General features: G+C 36.8%; 2 protein-coding genes across 2 annotated transcripts; both read right to left on the minus strand.

The window, feature by feature from the left end:
• Nucleotides 1–6,660: 6,660 nt before the first annotated feature.
• Nucleotides 6,661–8,065, minus strand: LOC112196866 (glutathione transferase GST 23). The gene is made up of 2 exons (XM_024337329.2): nucleotides 7,690–8,065; nucleotides 6,661–7,280 (listed from the first exon to the last, which is right to left on the minus strand). The coding sequence occupies exons 1-2, from the start codon at nucleotides 8,002–8,004 to the stop codon at nucleotides 6,924–6,926; spliced, it is 672 nt and encodes a 223-aa protein (XP_024193097.1). The 5' UTR covers nucleotides 8,005–8,065; the 3' UTR covers nucleotides 6,661–6,923.
• An 11,755-nt stretch (nucleotides 8,066–19,820) lies between these two features.
• Nucleotides 19,821–23,105, minus strand: LOC112198818. The gene is made up of 11 exons (XM_024339923.2): nucleotides 23,075–23,105; nucleotides 22,389–22,480; nucleotides 22,192–22,272; nucleotides 22,010–22,107; nucleotides 21,845–21,926; nucleotides 21,120–21,244; nucleotides 20,857–20,923; nucleotides 20,695–20,757; nucleotides 20,328–20,526; nucleotides 20,008–20,126; nucleotides 19,821–19,925 (listed from the first exon to the last, which is right to left on the minus strand). The coding sequence occupies exons 1-11, from the start codon at nucleotides 23,103–23,105 to the stop codon at nucleotides 19,821–19,823; spliced, it is 1,062 nt and encodes a 353-aa protein (XP_024195691.2).
• Nucleotides 23,106–24,511: the final 1,406 nt, after the last annotated feature.

Genomic DNA, 24,511 nt, shown 5'->3' on the forward strand with positions numbered 1-24,511 from the left:
ATAATATTTCTTCATCTTAATTATATAGTATTACCCACCTACTAACTTAATAATCAAAGCTTCAGTAATTTATTAGCTCGGTCTTGCATGCTCTTAAAGTTGAACATGGACTACGCATAAAAAAATACGTTGAACATGGACTATAGCTATGTGTTTCGTTCCTGGAAATTTCATCTTTTATCAACGACTTCGATCAGTTCCATTGCCTATGTACAAAGAACAAATAAAATAAGGAGATCTGTTTTTTTTTTTTTAATCAAACCTCGCAAATGCGAGGTAAAAGATTTATTAAAAATAAAGAGAAATACAAGTAAATATCCTACACTTCTCAGATGTAAAGTACTACGAATGAGGAATGACAGACAACATCCTGCCTTCCAAAAGAAAGAAACTTATCTAAAACGAAAACTAGGGAGACCCAACTTATCTATTAAACAAAATTGATTAACGAAGCTTGGAGATGAATCAAACCAAGTAAAGCCCGTACCTGAAGCGCCAAAATTGGCCAAAACATCAGCCACCTGGTTTCTTTCACTAAAAATATGTGAACAACGAAATTGCATCATTGAAATGCGACGCACACAATTTTTCCATGGCACCTGTAATTGCCAAGGTACCATTTGAGGAGAGCGGAGAAAATTCAGAATTAGGGACGAGTCAACTTCAAGCCAAATATGCTTCCAATCACGAACCCATGCAAGCTCGATTGCCTTGATCATTGCCATAACCTCCGCAGCAATGGAACTAGGAATGTCAGGGGATGATGAAAAAGCACTGACAACCTCCCCATGGAAATCACGAAAAACTCCACCATAACCTGATCGATCGTCCCCTGGCTTCCAAGCACCATTCGTGTTAACCTTGAACCAACCAATAATGGGTGGATGCCAATTCATCTTGTAAACTTTTGGGGCACAACGCGACCTACAAGTAGCACCAAACCTCTTCAAGACACAAAGCTCATGTATGTTGTTAAACATATGTCCAGTAGCTATGCGACTAGAAGCATAAACATGGCCAATAATTAACCTGCAAGCCATAGCAACATCTGGAGTAATGCCATCATATCTCACCTTATTCCTTGTTTACCAAATAAACCAAAGAGAGGCACAGAAACAAGCAACGATTCGCTGCTTCTTCTTTTTTTCAACGAACAATATGTTCCTCTCACCATTTACTGTGGGATGAAGAGTATACAATCACGTAAATGGTACACAATGTAGGGTTCACCTTAATTTTATATGTACCTGCCTACGTCTCTTTTCTACCAGCACCATAGCAAAAAGTTATCCAAACATGGAAACGAAATTTTTTTTTTCTTTCCCAAATTTGATCAGCTTTATTACCATTTCTGACCATAGACTATATACAAAGATCAAATTAATTTAAAAGTAACAACAAGGTGAAGTAATTGGGTTGCTTGCATTTTGTTTCTTTTCCAAGCACAATTAATCCGTTCCTTTAGCTACTTTTATTTTGAGGTGAAGGGTGGTAGGTACAATCACGCAACATGTATGAATTTCTCATCGCAACATGTATGAATTTCTCATTTGTTAGAGATTGGGATGAAGAGCATTTTAAGAACTATGCGAAACCAAGTGCCACACAGTATATTGTATTTGTAGCTTTGTCTATTTTCTAAAGGCACCAAATTTGAAACAAAAACATAGTGAAAAAAATTTATATTCTCATAATTAAGAAAATTAATTTATGCTATTATATATATTGACTGATACCCCATATAAAGACTGCGCGCACTATATTACCAGTACTGGGTGCAGCCTGCAGATTATACTCACAGTTAACATGAGCAAATTAACCATCTCACGACTAGATTATGTTCTACTTATTTTGCCCTATTGCCAATGTGTAGATTTCTTATTTATTTATCAAGTACATTATTTAATTAAGCTCTCCCTTGTCTTTTTGAAAAATTCCATTACTCTATCCATATCAGGCAAGTTCTTATTTTTTTTTTTTTGAGAATAATCAGGCAAGTTCTCTTTGATTGCAGGAATTTCAGAAAAATTTTCCAACCATAAATGCAAAGAAGGAAATGTTTCGGCTTCTATAAGCTTGATTCCAGTAATAGTTTCCATAGGCAACAATATGTGGATGACCCACCCCAAAATAAGATCAGCCAATCCGATTGCGTCACCACCAAAGAACTTCTTCTCACACAGTCCATGCTCTTCTATGGTCTTCAGAATCTCCAAACATGTTTTGGTTGCCTTTTCTTGTTCTTCCCCAACTTTGATGAAAAAATCCCACATCCGTGGACTCTGTAAAAAAAGAAAATCTGTTAACTACTTCTTTTTCCATAAATTACAATTACTCAGTTACAAAAGAGTAAGGTACGTTGATTATAATAGGTACAGTGAACGAACAGGTTCACTCCAGGAAAAACCTAAAGATTATTAGGAATCAGTGTCTCAGTAATCAAATGAAGGGAGACTTGCGTCACTAGCTCATAGAATATATAGTAATTTACCTGATAAATAAAATTCGTCAGAAATTCGTACTATAGTTTAGACGATCAACAACATATAACAGAAGAGAAATTTATACAGAAGCTTAAGAAGACTAGAAGAATACCATCTCATCTACATATTTGCCCAAAACCAAACGATGGACCTCTCATAAGCATCCTTGGGCAGCAATGGATTATCCGGCCATGTCTGTTCAATATATTCAAGAATAATCATCGACTCCGCGATTGGTTTTTCATGGTGAACAAGAACTGGGACCTTCTTGTGGACTGGGTTGTACTGTAATAACAATTGGTTCTTGTTGGGAAGGTCTTCTTCTACGTAATCATAGCTGACACCCTTTAGTTTAGCGCCCATATGACCCTTCGACTAAAAGGACTTGCCCAAAATCCAAAGAGAGTAAGAAATTGTCCAGTAAGTTGAATTGCTATTCCTTGCTGCATAAAATTATATATCTTATAATATGAAAATAATAAAAATAGGCTAAGAAGCACTGATACGGGTACGAGTATCCGGATACGGTACGGTCGGATCTGTGGATACGACAAATCTTAAATGTAATTGGATCCGGGTACGCAAAGGATACGTGAATTAAATATATATATATATATATATATATATATATAATTAGAAAAAAAAATTATGAAACATAAACAAAGTACTAGTTTATCACAATCAAACATTATCAATCCAAAGGTTCAAACAAAATGTTAACACAACTTAATTCAACTATCATCGTAAATGTTGCAATCTTGCTTACTTAAATGTTATGGCATTTAGAGGCAGCAAGTAACATGTTTTTTTGGGTGAGGTTTTACTGACCATTGCAACTATCATTTTGTACTTATCCTCTTCCTAAACATGTTAGTGATGTTACGGAATGAGTGGCAAGTGGCAACAACTCAACAACTAATGAATGTTTCTCATACATATTTCACAGTCCACAAAACACTTCTTTAAGTATCATTTAAAGTTGACGACAATATTATCTACAATTAAACTGAACAATCAAGCTATAAAACAATCAAACCATAAAACCCATAACCTTATCCTTTTATCATCAAACCCATAAAACCATCAGACCCTTCTAGTCGGAAAAAGAAAAAAGAAACAAAAAGATTAACCCATAACTCTATAAGACCCTTACTGATCAATACAACAATTGAAAGCATCAGAAACCATCAGACCCTAGATCAGTACAACGATTGAAAGCATCACACCCAAACAAATCGAAGAACTTCTACCATTCAGAGAAGCAATCAAGTTCATATGGGTAAGAAGCAACTAAGAACAAAGGAGAAGCCTGATTGATCTTAGCTGCAACTTGCGAAGAAGAGGAGAAGAGAAGAGCGAGTGAACGACCAACTGATCGAAGCGGCGCTGAGAGTAGGTCTTGATCAGTAGTGTTTTGTGTTTTTGTTTTGTTTTTTTTAACGGTAAACAGTCTAGATTACCCCCGCGTATCCAGTTTATTTACCTATATACGTATCTGCATAGGATACGCACGTATCCAGGCCATACCCAAATCCGGATCCGCGTATCCGCACGTATCGTACCCGTATCCCGGATCGATACGGGATACGAAGTCATTTTGCCGTATCCGTGCATCATAGAAAATAGGTTAGCTGGTCACTAGGTGACCATGAATTTCACAGCCACTCAACCATAGAATTAATATAAATATTAAAATTATAATACTTTAAACCGGTTCGGATCCAAGTTTTTTGCATTTTAGAACCCCACGTTTGAAGACGGCCTTAATTTTTACCTAATTGTCCATTTGTTCGGTTCATATGTATGACTAAATGATTTTCAATTTTTTTTATCTGAATAAATGATTTTCAATCTGATTTTTTTTTTTTATAGCAATTATCTTGAAATAATGATTTTAAAAATGAATTTTCTAATGTATACATGATACGACAATGGGTGGTTCTAGTTGGACCTCCAAATTTGCTATATGGACCTCCATCATTTTTCAATAGTTATTGGACTTATAAAAAGATATATAAGGATACATAGAGAAAGAGAAAAAAAAAAAAAAAAAAAACTCTTCTTACCTCTCACGACAAACTAACAACGTTTTTCTTTTTACTTTCAAAGTATGTTCTCCCTTCAATCTCCCATGCTTGGATGCAAGATGATACATTTGTAGAAATTTTTAAATTGTTATTGTTTTCTATTAAAGTCCCATGTTTTGAATATGGAATTAGATAACCTTTATACTTGTAAGCAAAACTGCTCCTTATTTGTTTCAACTTTAGGAAGGGATAGATGAATGCAATAGTAACAAAAAATATATACTTGTAATTTCTCATCAGTTTGTTCTGCTGCTTCCCCTAACTTTTTCTTCAAAGCTTATATCTTCAATTCTCCATGGCTTACGACACTCCAAAATGTTGGATTAATTCATAGAACCGGGGAAACCAACATCAAAGAATCTCGCTTTTAGGAAAGGCTCTTCTTTGAGTTCGAGCATTAATACCCGGAAGACTCACGAGCAGCGTTAATACCTAAAACTTGACTTACTTGACCAGTCCAAATTTGCAATTTGGTCAATTCATTATGCTTCTTCTTCTCTTAGTTGAATTAATAAATATAATAAAAAAAAATAGAACAAAAGATTGTTGAAGAATAAATTTAATTGTTTAAGGATATTTTGGTAAAATTAAGGAGGTGCACTTAGCTATTTAAGTATTTAAAAAAGTGAATTAGAGGTCCAAATAGCAAATTTGGAGATCCAACTAGAACCCCCCTACGACAATTACATAAAAAAAAATTGACAGTTTGAACAAGATTTTGTCCAAACTGATTTGGAAATACGTATTTACCTAGGGAAATTTTTACAATGTGTCCTCAAGTGATAAAATGATCATTAAAGTGGTAAAATGAATCTTCATAATGGTAAAAATAGCTAATATCTGAGAAATATTAACATAGCATAGACTTACCCTTTACCTAGTACTATTACTCTCATAAGTGCATGTGTTAGCCATTTTCATACCCAAACTCATTGGGAGTTGGATATCGGTGTTTGGGTGCCCAATAGAATAATTTTCCTCTAATAAAATGACGGTAACAAAAAAAAAAGTAGTTGGTATGCATATAACATACTATAAGATATTTAATATACTAAAGCTCAATTCACTGTTATACTGTTCATAAGCGTGTGAAAAGACAGTTTTGCCCTTTATTTTCCATCAATTATGGCAGCCACTCTGATGAGGTACTGTTCAATGAATAGTAAGAACTGTGATTTTCCGAATTTGCCCCTATTTTCTTTAGTCTTTGACTCTTTTGTCCTTATTTTTGTTTTTTTTTTGTTTTCAAAAGAAAAAAACACAAATATTAGCTCAATTGAATTATTGCAAATAGAAGTAAAAGAGGATTATGATCTTAAAATTTATTTGTTCTTGAATCCATGGTTTTAATTAGCTTAGTAGGATTATATAGATTTTTTATTTGTCTTTATATATGGCTTAGGTTTGTCAAATGTGAAATAACCTGAGTCTTTATTTAAGTTGATTTTTCAAATACAAATAGAAAAAGTCAGTAAATATGGTATTATATAAATGGGTGTCTTGAGTAATTCTTAAATTTTAAATTTAAGACTTTTTATGTTTATCACAGATCAATAAATTCTTGTGCAAATTTTTAAAAACTTCATTGTTAAGTTTCATATGCTACTCCTTATATTATGTTGTTTGTATCCAAAAGCAAATGATGGGTCTTCAACACCATATGAATTAATAAGTGATACATCAGAGGATGATTAGTTTCAACTTGAAATGTATAATATTTTGGTGAGATTTAACCACTTTCTTAATTTGTATGTAAAGAATATATTTTTGTTAGAATATCCCTTTCTTTTGAAAAATGTAGACACAGAAGTTTGGTTAAAATATCATCTCATACTCAACACTTCCATTTTTGAAATATGTTTATATTAAAGCCAGGTTAAAATGCCAGCTTTCATAACATGCAAAACAGTAATACATTTAGTTAACATTTTTATATTGTCATTTCTATCTTAATGCATATAGAATTTAAGATAAAAAAATACAAATCCGCAGCATCGCGCGGGCGAGCTGCCTAGTATTAAATATTTATCTAACATTGAAATATGAAATGAAAACTCAAAACTTGATGTTTTATTATATAATATCTGAAAGTCATCTAATAACTGAAATACACAACAACCACTTACAAATGGAGTCACCTATTAGTGCAAATGGTACTAAATGACAACTCAAAACTTCAAAGCCAAACAAATTAAAACATAACGAAGAAAGAAAAAAAGTAACTGAAAATGTAATAGATGATCGCCGTTTGGGTTGAATTCAGGGTAGGGTATTTGTTCCATCCATCCCTACGTTCAAGAAACATATTCACGGTTAAGCAACTCATAAATGTCTTGCGAGTTGCAAGGGTCGATCAGGAAGAAGCCAGCAAGCTTTCCCTGAATGGCTTAAAGAAGGCAACCATTCTGTCATGATCAGGAAGGTTTCCTCTGATTGCAGGCACGTCTTTGAAGTTGTTCGTCCATGCATGAACGAGAGGAAAGGCATGGGGTTCAAGTAGCTCCATCCCAACTACTTCTTCAATGACTCCAAACCATCGAGCAATCTGTCCAAAGGCTATGTCCACAATTCCAATGTTGTCTCCTCCGAAAAATCTCTTCTTATCAAGACCTGCGTGCTCTTCAATGGTTTTCAGCATCTCCAAAACCTCTTTCTTGGCTTTCTCTTGCTCCTCGCCTGTAGTTCGAAAGACCATCCAAATTGCAGGAGCCTACAAAAATTAGAGACGTTATTTGGTTCTTGGTCCGATTTGGTCTTCGTAGCTCAGTTTCATTTCCAGACTTTATCCAGTAGTTTAATTTTTTGAAGATTTCAAGTATATATATGTAAACTGCTAAGATTGTAACCATTAGAAAATGATATGACTGCAATTGCTCAAATTGAAACTACAGTAACGAATTGAAGTAGATACCGGACTTAAGTTACGGAAATCACAAGTGCAATTTAGTCTATGGAGATAACATTATGTTCTGTAATGTTTGGTGAACCACATTTTGGTGAACCCATTTATAGCCCCTCCTAGCATTTCTCTTATATAAATATGATAAATTAAATTTTAGTCAACTGAATCTTTAGATCTGAATAGAGTTGTTGAAACTTGAATGCATAGGCATACGTACCGTATCTTCAGCAAACTTAACCCAGAACCTGGCCATGGCTCTCCCGTAAGGGTCACTGGGAAGCAAAGGGTTCTGCAGCCATGTTTCTTCTATATATTCAACGATGACCATGGACTCGCAAATCGGCTTTTCTCCATGAACAAGAACTGGGATCTTCTTATGCACTGGGTTGTACTTGAGAAGTTGAGCACTTTTCTTGTAGGGAAGATCTTCCTCAATGTAATCATATGGAATCCCTTTCAGCTTCAGAGCCCATATAACCCTTGTACTAAATGGACTACACCATGTTCCAAACAGCCTCACCTGATCAGCCATGTCGATCGAAGAGATCTAAGATTAGCACTGTCTGTGTGAGAGTTTGTTGGATCCCCAAATCATTTTATGCAGAAGTGAAAACTCAATTAAAAATTGTCAATTGCTTGCACACCACGCATTGCAATTTTAATTAAACAATTAAAGGGAGTTGAATTCAAGTAGCTTGTCATTCACCTTTCTCTATCTTCTGTATTATTATTAGTTATGTACTGATTTTCAAATTCCTAATATGATAAACCCAGCATTTGCATAGAAGTCTAAAGTGGTTGTTATTGTTAGGGTTAAATATTGTTTAGTCCCTGTACTTTGCCTCTTTCATCGTTTCAGTCCCTGACATTCTAATTTAATCTAAAAACTCCTTGATCTCACAATTTCCCTCTAATAGGTCAATTCCGCTTCAAATTAGGAGTTGGTCTTGGGTGAAATGTTCAATATACCCCTCTGTTATTTCTTTTTCCTTTTTTTCCTTTTTAATTTCTTTTTCTTTTGCCTTTTTAATTTCTTTTTTTCTTTTTTTTCTTTTTTCTTTTTCCTTTTTAATGACCATCATATCCTGCTGTATCAGTAGCGCCACGTCGGCGAACCAATCCAGATCGACCCGAAACCCCAATTATTGTTCTCCACGCCGGCGGCCATTTTTCTTTTCCATCACTATTCTTCTTCTTCACTTCTGGTTTTGGTCAACTTGGCCATAAAAAACCACCATTTCAACCAGACCCAAAATCCAAATCACCATTTTGAGCAAGACCCAAAAACCTTAGAGTTTGAAAAAATGGTAGTTTTCAGTGAAAAGTTTCCAAATTAAGGCCTGATGTGGAGAGAGAAAGTGGGATTTGAGTGGGAGAGAGAGAAGTAGGCTGTGAAAACAAGAGGGGAGTGGTTGAGCGGCGAATTTCCAAGCTGATTGGGATCTGCTTATGTTTGAGAGATGGCGTCGGTGACGATGGAGATGAGGGCTGATCCGCCAAGAGACAACGGAGGGAGATGGCTTCAGAGAAGGTGAAGAAGTGATCGATCAGCTCCTAGCCTCTTGTTTTTTCTCGATGTCCATCTATACACCGCCAAGCTAGGTTTTTGCTGGGTTTGGTTTCAATTTGGGGAGAGAAACAGATGGGTTGTGGAGTTTGATCGGAATGAGATTGGTGGGTTGAGGAAATAGAAAGTAGGCAGAACGAAAAGAAAAAAAAAAAAGGAAAAAAGAAATTAAAAAGGAACAAGAAAAAAGAAGAAAAAGCAAAAAAGAAATTAAAAAGGAAAAAGAAAAAAAAAAGGAAAAAGAAATAACATAGGGGTATATTGGACATTTCACCCATTGCCAACTCCTAATTTGACGCGGAAGGAAACTATTAGAGGGAAATTGTGAGGTCAGGGAGTTTTTAGATTAAATTAGAATGTCAGGGACTGAAACGATGAGAGAGGCAAAGTACATGGACTAAACAGTATTTAACCCTTATTGTTATTATATTTATTTTTTAAAATGCTCTTTAAACCCAAAAGCTCTACATTATGTTCCCCTCTCCCTTGTTTTAATGAATTATTCAGCTTGACCAAAACAAAATAAAGAAACTCAACGAATGCCAAACCTATCTTTTAACACTTCCCCATTTCTTCAAGTTCTTGTCGTAATTGCAATTAGGGTGCGGAAGGTGCCAAATATAGTTCAAAGTGCCTCTATTCCTAGAGTCGGACCTGAGGCCTATGAGTCAGTCGTCTCAGACCCAATGCCTCATTAGAGCCTTTTTTTTTTTTTTTTTTTGTTTTTTTGTTTTTTTCTGGAGGTATTTAAAAAAAATATATGAAGTAAATAAAATGTAAGTCTTTTATTAAAAAATGAAGTTGGTTTAGTTGGCAAGTTGCATTCCTTTTTTTTAATGTTACTTTTCGCTTCAAGCCTCAAAATTTCAAGTTCGGGCCTATCCATTCCCCTACCCTACTATGAACAACAAGACGAAGTCATTTGGGGCCCTAATGGTGAGTTTACAATAAAATCTGCTTCTGACTTTCAGACCAATACAATAATCATTTTGCCTTTTCATATTTCCCCTATTTACCTTTCTTTCATAGCTTCTTTTTCCCTTACACGTTACAGCCTCTTTCCACGTGTAGAGTTTAGCTGCGCTGTATATGAACCAACCTCCACTACTTCTCTCCATCCTTCACCAATCCGAACTGGCCAAGTAAGGTATTAACTCCCTTCCTCTTGCGGATTCAAATTTGCTCACCACTATCCCTAAAGTGGTGATACCACCACTCAATAAAAAGCTGCCACGTGTGATAACTCATAATTATAGCTAACTATGGTTAACTTTAATTATCAAAAACAAAAAAAAGAGATTTAATATTAATAAAACTCTTATATTTATAAAATTCATAATTATCACAAAGGAGATAACAAACAAGCAGAAGAATTTTGCTCGTTAAACTTCTATCAGATACCAGTTTCTTTCAAAAAAAAAAAAAACAGAGGAGAAGAATTGGTCGGTGAGAAAGACAAGAAGAGGAGGCGGAGGAGGACGGAAATCAACACAACCCATCTCTCCAAATCGAGGACACATTAACTCTCAAGAATCAGGACCAAAATTTTATAGAAGCCTTCTACTTCTCAGCCTCAAAGTCATGAACTCAATTTCACTCCCAGAAAACCACATAAATCCCAAGTCGGCATCTAGGAATCGAGGTGCCCAATTACTTAAACCTCGGTTTGTCAAGAAATCTGAGATGGGTTCTTCGAATGGAGTAGTGGGTCTTTGAATGAACAAGTAGGGTGTTTGAGTATTTGTGAGACAGAAACTAGGTAGCAATCGAAACAAAAAGAAGAGAGAATTGTGGGTAGAATGAGTTGATGAGTTACAGAAAGAAAGGTGTTGTGATGTGAGTTCCAGCATCATGATGCTAGCTTGAGTTGATATGATAGTTTCAAATTTCAATTTGTGTGGCTTGAATTTTAATCAATCATGGGACTTGTTATGGCAGTTGTTTCTCTACTCAAAAGCCCATGACATGGCTGTTGTGAGCGTGAACTAGAGACAAAAATAAAACTAAAGAAGACGACGATGATAAGTCAATATAATTAGAATACGAAAGGATTTAGGTTTGTTTATTTAATGAAATAATAAAATATAAGATATTATTAATTTTGTTTCTTTCCTGATAATTAAGTTAACCATAGTTAGTCATAATTATGAGTTATCACACATGACAACTTCTTATTGAGTGGTGGTATCACCACTTAAAGGATAGTGGTGAGCAAATTTGAATCCTCCTCTTGCTGTGCATTTTCTCTGATCGTTCTAGCTTGTGTGGTGGGTTGGTTAATTAATTGGTTGTGTGTCTGTTCAATTGAGGTTTTTCAATAAATAGTGTTGCTGCTTCTCAGTTCAAATGGGATTTATTCATGCAATGTGGTTAATTTGAATTATACATTTATGTTTAGTCTGCCTTTATATTCTTCACCAAAATATAATACACTTGCACCGACATAAATGAATGGTTAGATTATATTAAATACACTCTTAGGTTATTTATAAAAATATTAATTATAAATATCAAGAGTTGAGATCACTTTATAAGTATTGGGTCATTTGCACCATTGGTACATAGAATAATTTTCATTATTTGTTGGGGTTCTGAGTTAGCTTGCTATAATAAATTTATTTGCATGACATTATGCTTGCAGTGTATATTTTGGTGAAGAATATGAAGGCAGGCTAAACCATCTGAGCTGCTGTTATTTGTCTTTCCTTCTTATTCAAAAGGAGGACAAATTGTTATTTTCTCATCAGCTGTCAAGATTTTCAATTTACCAAATTTCAGGTCAGTAATTCAAATTTGAATGTCCTTGCTGTTTTTGAGATCTTATTCTCTAAATTCTATATTTTTTTACTGCCTTCATACTCTCTGTTTAATATTAAGTACTACAATTACCTTTTTCTAATTAAATATAAGAGGTCTTGACCCAATGTGTAACGTCTCGTACCTCAATTTACCAGTTTACTAGTCATTTGGACGGTAAACGACAATTACTTTCACTTTTTACTTTGTTTCGATACTTTTAGTGGCCCTAAAAGTTGACTTTTTGTTCAGGTCAAAATTTGAGAAAATGTTCTTCATGAAAGTTGTAGAGAACGTTAAACCGAGCGCGTGCATATGTGGTACGTAAAAATCAGAGCTCGTATGCGAAAGTTATAAGCGAAAATGTGAACGTTACTGTTCATGGTAACTTTCTATATATATAGAAAGTTACTGTGGTAGATTTCCATTTCCGGAAATCTACCTTCTCTCTCCTCTCCCCCGACCTCTCTTCTTTCCCTTTCGGATTCTTCTTCTTCCCTTCGATTGGCCGCCGTCCGGCCATCACCCGGCAGAAAGCCGGCCACCACAGGGTCGCCTCCTCCCCCTGGTCACGCTGGTGCCCTTAGTTTTCGACGATTTGGCCGGAAAAGCTCGGATCGAAGCAAGGTTTGCTCCGGTTGCAGTTTTGGGGTTTCGCCGATTTCCGGCCATTCCGGCCACCAGGTTAGCATCGAAGGTTCGGTTTTTGATGGTGATCATTTCCCCTAAGGTGGTTCATTCCAATTTGTATTGTAGAAGTCGAATTGACAATTTTTCATTTCTAGGGTTCTTGGAGCTTCGGGGCTTTCCTTCACCGGCTTGATTCGGCCACTTCGAGGTAAAATTGGATGATGTTGTAGTTTGGAAGTTGGTTGGGCTTGTTGTGTTGATGCTGGTGCCGGAGTTTGGTGGCCATCAGAGGTGGTGGCCGTCGGCGCGTGGGGCCCACGCGCTGCCACTGTTGGTGGCGCGTGGAGGCTTATATGGCAGTGTTTTAATTTCGGTTTTTAGCCCATTAAATTGTATATTATTGTAGGGCTTGTATGTGAAGTTTGGTGAATTTTGGAGGAGTTTGGAATTGTTTGTGAATTTCCGAAGTTTGGAGTTTTGTGATGGAATTGTGGGAAATCCGGCCGTCGGATTTCCCTCGTTTTCATTGTGGAATATGTAAATTGAGGAAGTAGTGTTGTGGAAGAGATTTGGGTGGAATTTGAGAAGTAATGGAGATAGGGATTTTTGAGTTTCGTTTAGGTTCGTATTTATTTTTATCAGATTGCCGTTTACGGAAACATAATTGTGTACAGGACGACGTACCGAGCTATTGCTCGATGAAGGAACTCGTTTGCGTGGTCGCCCAATAGTACTGTGAGTGGACTTTTGTTTTTTTTTAAATAAGTGATGCATGCATTTACTAAAGTACGTTCTATTTAATTAACCTATCACTTTCCGAGCATATGAATTGATTTTTGGAATTTAATTATGATTTATTTCGGTATGACTTTCGGAATTGGTTTTGGAATATATGATTATTATTTGGAAATATGATTTACGAGATTTTTCGGCGACTTATTTTACCGAGATGATTTTTGGATTACATATTATATTTAGTAGTCAAGTTAGAGATATTCTGGAATATTATTGGAAATGAGATTTTTCCGAAGGAATTTGGGCTCGTACTAATTTCCGGGTTTGGTTCTGAATTTGATAGTATTTGGCGTGCGGGGTCACGTCATTGGAATATTTATTTGTTTTCTCGTGAGATATTGGGAAAGCCTTTCGGATTTTATGGATTTTGAATGATTTCCTCACCATACTCGGGTCATTCGATTAGGTCTCCTCCTCACTTACTTTGCGTTTTTGAGTGGCAGTTGAGGTAGCTTATTCTCCTCCTCACTTACTTTGTGTTTGTGAGTGGCAGTCGAGGTGATTTATTCTCCTCCTCACGTGGGTGGCAGTCGAGGTTATTAGTTCTCCTCCTCACACAATCTATGTGTGAGTGGTAGTCGAGGGTAGGTTGAGCCTAAGGGGCTCCTTTACCCGTATGGTGACGTCCCTTCCCCATATTCTACTATTTGTTACTTGACTAGCGGGGCTAGTCCAATTCTTTTAGCCAGCGGGGACTGGTATGTTTTCACGAGACTCCGAGTTTTAAAGACATACGTTTTATAAATGTTGCATGCATCGAGAATTTTTTTTAAGAAATAAATGTGGGAAAGTATGAAATCTTTTTCTTGTTAATTTGTTTATTTTTGTCCACTCACGCTAACGTTTTTCATCTACTTTCCCCTGGGCCTTTCGGTTTCTAATGCCCAGTTTGCAGGCGTTATTAGTTGAGGTCGTGCGTACGTGGTTCGAGGCATAGTTGACAAATAGCTTCCGCACTTCTTTGTTTGGCTCTGATCTATTGTGGGTTACTGTTTTGGGTAGTCCACTTTAGGGGTAACTCGACCAGTTCTTGGTAGAGTTATCACTAAGGTGGGCCCCGCAGGGCTACTCCGGATTTCGGGGTGAAATCCGGGGCGGGTCCTGTCACAATGCCTAAATTTTAGCCCAAACATTATCACTCATCCCACTAACAGATTTTAATTCTCACTCACATGATTTAGAAGTAAGAAGACACTCTAGCCTCATATTGATTAAACAACTATGCACTGCCACTCACTCTCTTATTTCTAACCTCAATCCAAGATCTCTCTCTCTCTCTCTCTCTCTCTCTCTCTCTCTCTCTCTCTCTCTCTCTCTCTCTCTCTCTCTCTCTCTCTCTCTTCTCCCTCTCCTTCCCTCCCCGAGCGATGCTAATGAGGACAACGTTGATGACTTTAACCTATACATCATAATCCTTCAATCTCCGCCCCGCAGTCGACATTTGCGATGCCGACCTCTGCTCCTTCTATGCTAGATTCTCCAGTTCCGTCGCCGACCTCCTCCGCCTTGAATCAGACTCTGACCGAGACCACTAGAGATTGAATCAGACTCTGAAAATGAACCGCCTAAGAAATTGTCTTCAACCTCTAGTTAAGTGGGCTTGGGCAACCCAAATAGACCTTTAGGAATCAACCCATTTAGAAAGTTCTCACCTATTCGAATCCGACTCAGTGATTGACAGTTTCTGAGTAAGTTTGGAATAGGACCAAAGAGAAAGTTTCCAAGAGTGATGAGGGTTTGAAGGTTGTTTCCTGAGCACATATCAAGAGGAAGAGCTCCTGTCAATTTGTTCGAAGGCCAGTCCAGGATTTGCAGCTTCTCATTTCTGCCCAAACCCTGAGGAATAGATCCAGTGAAGTTGTTCTGCCATAGTTGTTGCACCTGGAGCTCTAGCAAGTCACCAATAAAGTCTAGTTAATGTCTTGAATGACTGTTCCTAATCTCCACGAGTGTGAAGACTTGGATTTTCATTAACCCAATTTTGTAATTTAAAAATGGACCAGTTGTATGAATTTTAAGTTTTATGCTTGGTTCGTATGTTGTTTGCTCAATGGAATTATTTTCGGACAAATTTTTATTTGAAACTCAACGTTTTAGGGGGAGGGTCACGAAGTTTGACTTTTTATACGTTGAAATTCTTAGAAAACTTCCTTCATGAAAGTTGTACATCTCGTCGATACGGGATTGTGGATATGTGGGACCCGAAAATCGGAGTTTGATGGAGTTATGGGTGACGGAAGTTATTACCCTTTTTGGTAATTTGCCTATAAATAGAAGTTTCCTAAAACAAATCTAGCATATTTCCATTTTGGGAAAAAATTTCTTGAAAATTTCGGATTTTTCCTCTCTTCTAGAAACCCTCGGATCCGCCTGATCCCGTCTGACCCGACTCTATCTCCGCCGTTAGAAGTTTTCTGGCGACTCCACCACCGCAGTCCAACTCATATCGTTGTCTCCGTCATCTTTGCCAGCCTAGTTGTCGCGACATCTCGTCGGAACTAGCAGATCGAAGCACCCAAAGTCAAATCCTTCGGACCGATCGGGTTTTCAGATTCTAGTAGTGGCTGGGTCCAATCCTTACCTCATTGGAATCCTCTCCTCCTCTAGATCACAACCATACTGGCCTTGAAGGACCACTCAAAGTGTGGTGGCCAGGATCGTGAATTGAAGGTCAACGGTAGAGGTTTTTCGGGCTTATAGGCTTGATTCCGGCCGATCTAGGCCAATCCAAACATAGCTCTAGGTATGAAAGTTGCTCCTCTCTTCATTGTGTACATTTTGACCAGTTGGATTGTTGTGGTTTCGAGGTTGGCCGGCAGCAGCGCTTGGCGACAGTTCGGGCAAGGTCAGGGGCAGTTTCTGATTCTGTATTTCATCTACTTGTCGATACAAGCATTTTGATATATAATACGTAATTTTTGGAGACGTATATAATCATCTCTGTTTTCGATCCGTGAGAATCCGGCCGTTGGATTGACTTTTATTCTGTTGTTTTGACCGTAGAAGTGTTATGGAGACTATGCATGGGTGGTCTCGGATGAGGATCTGACCGTTGGATCGTCGTATAATTTTGAAAGGATGCTCCTAAAGGCGATTCGTAAGGATCCAGGATCCAACCATTGGATTGTTGTACAATTTTGAGAGGATGATCCTAAAGGGGATCCGTGGGGATCTGACCGTTGGATCATCATATAATTTTGAGAGGATGATCCTAAGGGCGATCCGTGCGGATCTGACTGTTGGATCGTCATATAATTTTGAGAAGATGATCCTGGAAGTGATCCGTGAGGATCCGACCATTGGATCATTGTATAATTGTGATTTTGTGATTCGTTTACTGAATCGAGACTGTACTTTCTGAAGGTGATTGACTGTGCATTTGGTAATTTTCCTAAGTTGTGTGAAGACGTAGCGGGAATTTCGAGGTGTGTAATCTCACATTGTTCATCTACGAACAGAGTTACTTTTATAGTTTTAGAGGTTATTTAATTAACTGCAAATTATAGTTGGTATTAGTAGGCATGAGTCGTGTACGGAGTAAATGTCTATGTGTACACACACACGTAAATATATATGTATTGGTGGATTTTGTGGTGGTGAAACAATATGCATGATTGTGTTCATATTATTGGTTCAAGTAATTACTTTTTGGAAAACAATATACTGTGTTTAATGTTGATTTATATTGTTTTGAAAAGTATTATGATATGTGGAACATTTTTGGTCAGGGATGACTACTTTAAAATGTTTTGATCTGTGAAGATCGGGATCGGCAAGTCACAAATGTGACCATGACATGTTATCAGGAACCAAGCATTTGGCTGGGTGATTGGTTACGATCAGTTAGAGCTGTCTGTTTGCCAGTTTTATTATATTTATGGAGATAATGTCGATTTTACTAGAGACTCATATATATGAGTTTTTAATGGTATCTCATAGGAGCAATGTTGATATTACTTGGGGAGTCATGAATACGGGTTTTAATGGTATCTTATGGGGGTAATGTAGAGATTACTTGAGACTCATAAGTACAAGTTTAAAAGAGAGTCTCGAGAGTATTCTTTATTTTATTGTCCAGATGAGATTTGAGCAGTCATATTGATTTGTTGAGTTATCAAATAATATGTTTTTGTGATGGTGTTGACTTATGTTGTCCCTTCAACGGACATGAAATGTTGGAAGGATTCATTGCTGAGTTGTTTCTTTGAGCTGGTTGGCGTTCATCAGTTGATTTAATTATGTTTCGGAGTTAGTCATACGAGCTTTGATAAGCTTACCAGGTTTATTGTGTGGCAACCCGGTGAACTATTTAATGATGTAGGTGTTAATCCTGCAGGTCAGGGTGATCGTGGCTGGTGCTAAGGTAGGTTGTTAACAGCAGTACAAGTAGGAAGCTAATTTTATTGGCTTTGCCATGATTATGACTTTCGTTATGTTATAGACTCTGAGGACCTTTTACATTTATTTTGTTGTGATAATTTAATTCGTAAACGTGTGTAAAATATGATTGTGGAGCGAGTATATATTGTGGTTATTGTTTCAGGGCATCAGTATGTACTTGGTTTAAAAGGAAAAAGTTTACCAAGTATTTTGTATTGATGACTGATTATTCACGTTTGTATAATTATGAGATTATATATTGATTTTTAATTATCTTTTAAAATCGGGGCGCACTACTAGAATTATGGCCCAAGACATCGGCCAAAAACCTATGAGAAACAAAAACCCGACCGATGTCTTTGTTGGTGATGAGAAAGATCCGGAAAATGCAGACATCGGTTTTTAGCCGATGTCTAGTATTCGTGTAGACATCGGTTCCTAATTATAAATCGATGTAAATAGGTTTAAATGATAACAAACTTACATGTTTTACTATTGTTAAACCCACATTTTATTGTATTTAATGCTTAAAGAAATATAGATTATACAACACAAGTTTGCGTTTTAACATCGTTATTGATTTAAGAACCGATGACTGATACTGTTACAGACATCGGTTCCAATAAACATTTCTTGTTCTTCATGATTTTGAAGCGTAATTTCCCACATATACCACGATTTTAGATTCAATATACAAAGTCTAGTATTGTAGGAACCGATATATTTACTTACATTAACATCGGTGGGTAAGGAAGAAACGATGTTTGGTACTCAGTAATATATCGTTATTGATAAACAACCGATGTCTGTATAGTTTAGTAACATCGATTTTCATTTTGGAACTAATGTCTAGTACTCAGTAATATATCGTTATTGACAAACAACCGATGTGTGGATAGTTTAGTAACATCGATTTTCATTTTAGAACTGATGTCTGGTACTCAGTAATATATCGTTTTGGACAAAAAATTGATGTCTGTATATTTTAGTAACATCGATTTTTATTTTGGAACTGATGTATCTCTATTACTGGACATCAGTTTTTATGGTTAAAACTGATTTCAACTTTATATCTAGACATCAGATTCTATAAAGAAGATGATGTCCACAAAATATGTAGCTGCTACTATAAATTGCGATTTCCACAGTTGACAAGAGTGATTTGAATATTGAGGTATTTTATCTGAAATCATCATCCTTAACAGTTTACAAAATGGACAAAATAAAATCCCAATTCACTTACTACAAAACAATTTGGCTACAAAATGGAATGGATAAATTATTCATAATGATCCAATAAACATGGCTGTGAGAAACAAATAAGGCAAAGCTTCTTTCTTGTCTTCTCAAGCTTCACTTTGACAAGAGTAGGAGCTCATCACAATTCCATGACAAGCAGCACTTGATCTTCTTATGTTGGGGGATATGGAACTTTGGGTATAGTTGGATGCTTCATTGACCTAAAACATAATCAAACACGAACGCATAAGAAACCTTCACCGCACCAAGTTATTACAATAAACTGACATGCTCTCAGTATATCAATGTTATTGTCTTAGTTATTGATAGGATATGTCCAAGGTTCACAGACCTGACTTATGGTTAGAGAAAGTACTTGAACAACGAGATACTACACCTGTAACATCCAAGGTTCACAGACCTGACTTATGGTTAGAGAAAGTACTTGAACAACGAGATACTACACCTGTAACAAAAGAGAAAGCCCCAGCTCTGGTGGCTTTGATGGTTTAAGGTGATGATAGTTAGCATGCGTATCGAAGTATTTAGATTCCAATTGTTAACTGCTACAAAATACAACTTTGAGGAAAATATGCAATGGAAATAGCTTGGCAGCCATCAGACTAGCAAAAAAATGCAGAAGTGATATAGCTCTTATACCTAACAGGGGAAGCACAGTATGCAACATTGAAATATGAAATTGTTTATTCTGACATCTGTCCATAAATCTTCCGAAAATGGTTCACAACTGTCAACAAGAATGTTGTGACATGCAAACAGAAGTATTTGAGAATCAGATCTATGCATATTTATCATGAAACTGATAACATTGAGGTCTATCTTTAATAGAAGTACTGGCAACAATAAGCATTACAGTATACATGCTATTGAAAATCAACAAAATTTTCACTACCAAAACAAAAGATCAAATTTGATGCTTGTTAAACAATATAAGGAGATGCTATATAAGAAGAAAAGTACTTGGGTCTGAAACGGTTAATTGGTACAGGGTCCTTCAGATGCTCATTTAGTGTATCCAATGATGCCTGCAAAAGTACAATGACAAGGTCTAGGTTGGATCCCCCATCTCAGAAGCAACTACTATTTCCACATCTCAATCTGCCTAACCTGAGACGCTATCAAGTATGGAAAAAGGTCGGAGAACATGATTTGCTTCCCCCCAGCATATTCAGGTTCCACAGGTTTATGAGACCAAAAGGACGGTTTCACAGGTCTAGTTTCTGAAGCTGCATTTAGAATACAACACAATCAAATTTTTATTTCCTAGTCTCAAATGTGCAAAATATAATGATATCAACACATACATAATAACTGCACAACATGCAATTGCATAGCTGAACTGAAAATTGTAATTTACACCACCACTGTCAGAAATATTCTCAGTAATCAGTGCCTAACTCTTTTGAAAGTACCACATGAAACTGTACCTGCATTAAAGCGAACAAGTCGACTAGGTTTCCCAAGATAGTCCGAAAACCATTTTGATGCATCAGCTCCCTCATTTAAGGCAGCACCAGACCATTCCCATATTGAAACTCCATCTGCTATTTCTTGTGGTGGACTCATAGAAATCTTCAGTACATCCATGCCAAGTGCTTTTAATACTGAAAAGCGAATGACAGATCCCTGCTAAGTTATTAAAATAGAATAACTTAGCAGGAAACTCTGAATTGGTAATGTAGTGATTGACTGAAGCCATTTCACATCCTGTGAGCCCATGTTACCCATAAAATATTTCAAATTGTTACTTTAGATTGCTACTTCAAATTATCAATATTGAAGCAATCATCTTACCTTCCAACTGAGAGAGCGGGCAAATAGTTCAGCAACATATGATGCTAATCCAGAATCATTGGTCTGCAATTTCATTAACACACTGCTGAATAACTAAGGCAAAATGAAAAGTAACTGCATAGACTTTTATTTGGTCTGATATCAGAAGTAAATGGGTCCAACCTCATCAATCTTTCCAAGATCCAAATTTTCAAAGTTTTTCAATGTTAAACTTGGTGGCATAGTAAACCTGTGAAGAACCATTAGACAGCTTTAGGACCTCATTACGCAAAATCAAGTTAAAGAAGATATATCAAACCTTAAAAGGATATTTGATTGCATATGGAACATAGAAGCAGTATCATGTACCAAAAGAGCCACATAGTAACAATAGATATCACATGAAATTCTTTATCTCCACGCGATATTCTTAAATTACCGCTCACCTGTTCTTGATATCAGCGTCCCTGCGCCCGAGCCTTGGAGTGTCAGCAGTGAGGGCTATTGCCCTGTAACCAGCCCTCTCAGCCCTTCTGACAAGTCGTGTAACCATATTCGTGTCTTTAAACACCTGAACAATAAGTACAGTATTAATTGGTAAGGCTGATAATACAAGACAAAAGACAACCATGAAAGCAAACATTTAATAAAATCATTTCAAACTTGAAATGAAAATCCTGGTAGGAACTCAATACAAAATGCTTCAAAAGTAGTCTCGATTCATAAGAAGCACCATTCCACTTGATTGGAAGCCCAGAAACTCAAACTTCATAGTCTATAAAATAATTTTAGTTCATTCATTTGTGATAAGAAAAAATAGCTTTCTAAGGATCTTATGTGTATATATTTATTCCCAAATTCCCAAGATAATTATGCAAGCGCTAGAGCTCAAGGTGTTATGTTACAGCAGGGAATTAATAAGTGAATTTAGGCAAAAAAACACATATGACAAGAACAAAAGTAAAGTTGCAGAAATTGGTCAGGCATGAACTTTACTCACATAGAGTTGGAATTTACTCAGTCATATGACAAGTGTAGATGTAAATCACTAAAAAATAAACCACAAGGAAAAAAGGTAATTGCAGCAACGCATACAATGGCACTCACTAATGCACACATCAAGCAGACACAAGATTAAATTGACAGCTAAACATCAACAAACTGAACATACCGATCTAATATATGGCTGTTGAAGCACCCATCCCATAATTGGAATCTTCTGCAGGAAAACTGCCAATGTTGGCCAGAAGCCACTGCACAACATACTTTCCATCAGGAACTTACATCTAAACCAGAGTATTAACACAATGAAGAGGGTCAAAGTAACAATATAGACCTGAAGAGTACAATGAAACCATATGCCTCCAAAATCATGCCCACAATTGGCCACCCTATGAGCAGAAAGAAGAACCCAACACCAAAAGAAATTGACCCCTGTATAGTAGAAGAAAAGGCAAAGGTGAAAAAAGAAAGTTGAAATACAAGGACACAGCCAATGAAAAGTTGAACATCAAAAACCTTAAAATTTTGACGTTTCATGAAGAATTGCAGCGAGGACTTAAATCCAATTGTTAAAGTCACCCCTGAGAAGAAAAGGATCTAGTTAAAAAATAAGAAGTGTTAATTCATATCGTATCCAATAATACATAAAACAAAACATAAATGCACAGGAAGCAGATAACTTAGCAAGACGAGTAGATGTAAAATACACTCACATTTCCCATTCCAAGTAATCCCTTGTCAAAGAAAAAAACCATTCCCAAGAATGAGAAAAATACGCCAAATCCTGTCAATCCCAGTCCGATCTCTGTCTCATTTCAAAATTGCATGAATTAGAGGTGACACCAAAAGTTCAAATACATCAAATACAGCTCAACTGGCAATCAATCCAACCTTTCTCAATGAAATTTGACACCCAGTAAGAAGAGGCAGGACAAGCAATGCAGTATAAAACATACTAGAAAAATAAGTTCCTATAATAGCTTCTTTTGTATTAGAAATAATTCCAAGTGGTACACAATTTTCACCACAACAATCACAACACATAACATGTGTTGCAATCCACTGCAGATCAATTGACACAAACTCGGAAAATGGCATAAATACTGGTCACCAGAACCAAATTCTAAGCACAGCAGCTTCGGTCACACTACACTCAACTATAGTGCCAGATTTTAATGAATTACCATACTAGTAACCACAACCAAATTCTAAGCAGAGCAACTTCAGTCACACTAGACTCAACTATAGTGCCAGATTTACTGAATCAATAAACAATATTACCCATAACAAGTTCACACAATTAAGATGCATATAGCTTAAATCAAGAAAGTAATTAAAGACTCCAAATCTATTGGGAAACTATGAGAATAGCAAAGATTAGTAATAAAACTCGTCTTACTTTTCCGATCATTCATCTCGAAGGAAACCATTTTTGCCGACGACTTACTGCAAACAATAAACACAGAAAATGGGAAAAGAATTCTTGGTGTACTGGTTTAATATAATAAACCAAACAAGATGTACCTTCTCTGCGTACTCCTTGGTGTACTGTTTGAATTTGTTGTAAATAAGCTTTCTATTCTCAGCATTCTTCTTCTTGGCAGCTTCAAGCCCCTGCTTCTTTGCCAAGGCCCATTCCTCCTCTCTCTTCCTCTTCTTTAGAATAGACTCCGGAACCACTACCTTGACTGCTTCACCCATATCTACAAATGTGGATCGCAGATAAATGAATGTACTTTCAAAACAAGCCTAATTCAATGTAAACTCACCACTCAAAACAATATCTCTGAGAACAGTGTTTCACACACATCAAAAGGGTGGTTCAAAATATTGAAACAAAAACTAAAAATGAATGAAGCTAAGTATATACGATTCAATCACCGAAACCTCATCCACATCTTAAACTGAAACACACTATACATACAGAAATAAAAAAAGATACCAAATTAAAATTGGTACTTCTAATCCACTTCACTAAAGAACTCTAGAAACCAACTTTCTACTAAAAAATTTCAAATACACGAATCAAAAACAAGCTCTAATCAACCAAAATGAAAGCTTTCCCAGTGTTAGGCTAACAGAACTGTAGTGAACTTCTATATATACATCAAATTCTAACTAATCCGAACACAACTGTACATTCAAAACCCAGATCTAAATCAAAATAAGCTTCAGAAAATATAGGCACTCACTGGAGTTGGAGTAACAGCCTTGCAAATGGGCATCGTGGCCTCCATTTCTCCAAAGCAAAGAGACCTAAGTAAACCCAGTCAATTCAAATCAAACAAAGAACAATATTAGTGCACTAACCATCACAAACAAGTGAATTCTTAGATCTTGAACAAAATCTTTCAGAGACTCTAAAAAGAAATAAAAATCAAAAGAGACAGAAAAAGAGCAGGAAGAACCGAGAATCTGCAAACCCAGAAACAAAGAACAAAGTGTGTATGAGTGAGTACCTGATGCTGGTTGCGCCGTCGTAATTGCGGTTGTGTTCGGTTCCTCCGTCACTGGCATTTGGTGCTCGAAATCGCACCAATCGAGGAGGATAAACTCCTTGGAGGCAGGTTGGACCAGTTGGGGTTCGGATCTCGGAGCAATGATGTGGTGGCGTTGGAAGAGAAGCACCGGAAGAGGAGATGGCGCCGATGAGGGGACGGAGGCAGTCGTTCAATGAGGGAGAGACAGTAGCCGTGGAAAGAGAGCAGGAGATGGAGGAGAGCGCTAGGGTTTCAGAGAAGAGCGAGAGAGAAAGAGCCGAACGCAGAGAACGAGCTCAGGTTGGAGAAGGAGCTGAGGTCGGGGACGCGAAGGAGGCAGTCAGAGACTCAGAGTG

The sequence above is a fragment of the Rosa chinensis genome, chromosome 4, assembly GCF_002994745.2.
Source record: "Rosa chinensis cultivar Old Blush chromosome 4, RchiOBHm-V2, whole genome shotgun sequence".
Taxonomy (NCBI): Eukaryota; Viridiplantae; Streptophyta; class Magnoliopsida; order Rosales; family Rosaceae; genus Rosa; species Rosa chinensis.

Bases quoted from the DNA above. Each gene is read 5' to 3' on its own strand.
- LOC112196866 (XM_024337329.2), bottom strand. From the start codon at position 8,004: ATGGCTGATCAGGTGAGGCTGTTTGGAACATGGTGTAGTCCATTTAGT. The intron at 7,281-7,689 runs GTACGTATGCCT...TAATTTTTGTAG, and splicing joins TTAAGTTTGCTGAAGATACG to GCTCCTGCAATTTGGATGGT.
- LOC112198818 (XM_024339923.2), bottom strand. From the start codon at position 23,105: ATGGTTTCCTTCGAGATGAATGATCGGAAAA. The intron at 20,924-21,119 runs GTGAGCGGTAAT...GGTTCTTCACAG, and splicing joins GACGCTGATATCAAGAACAG to GTTTACTATGCCACCAAGTT. The intron at 20,127-20,327 runs GTACAGTTTCAT...TTCTAAATGCAG, and splicing joins ACTTGTTCGCTTTAATGCAG to CTTCAGAAACTAGACCTGTG.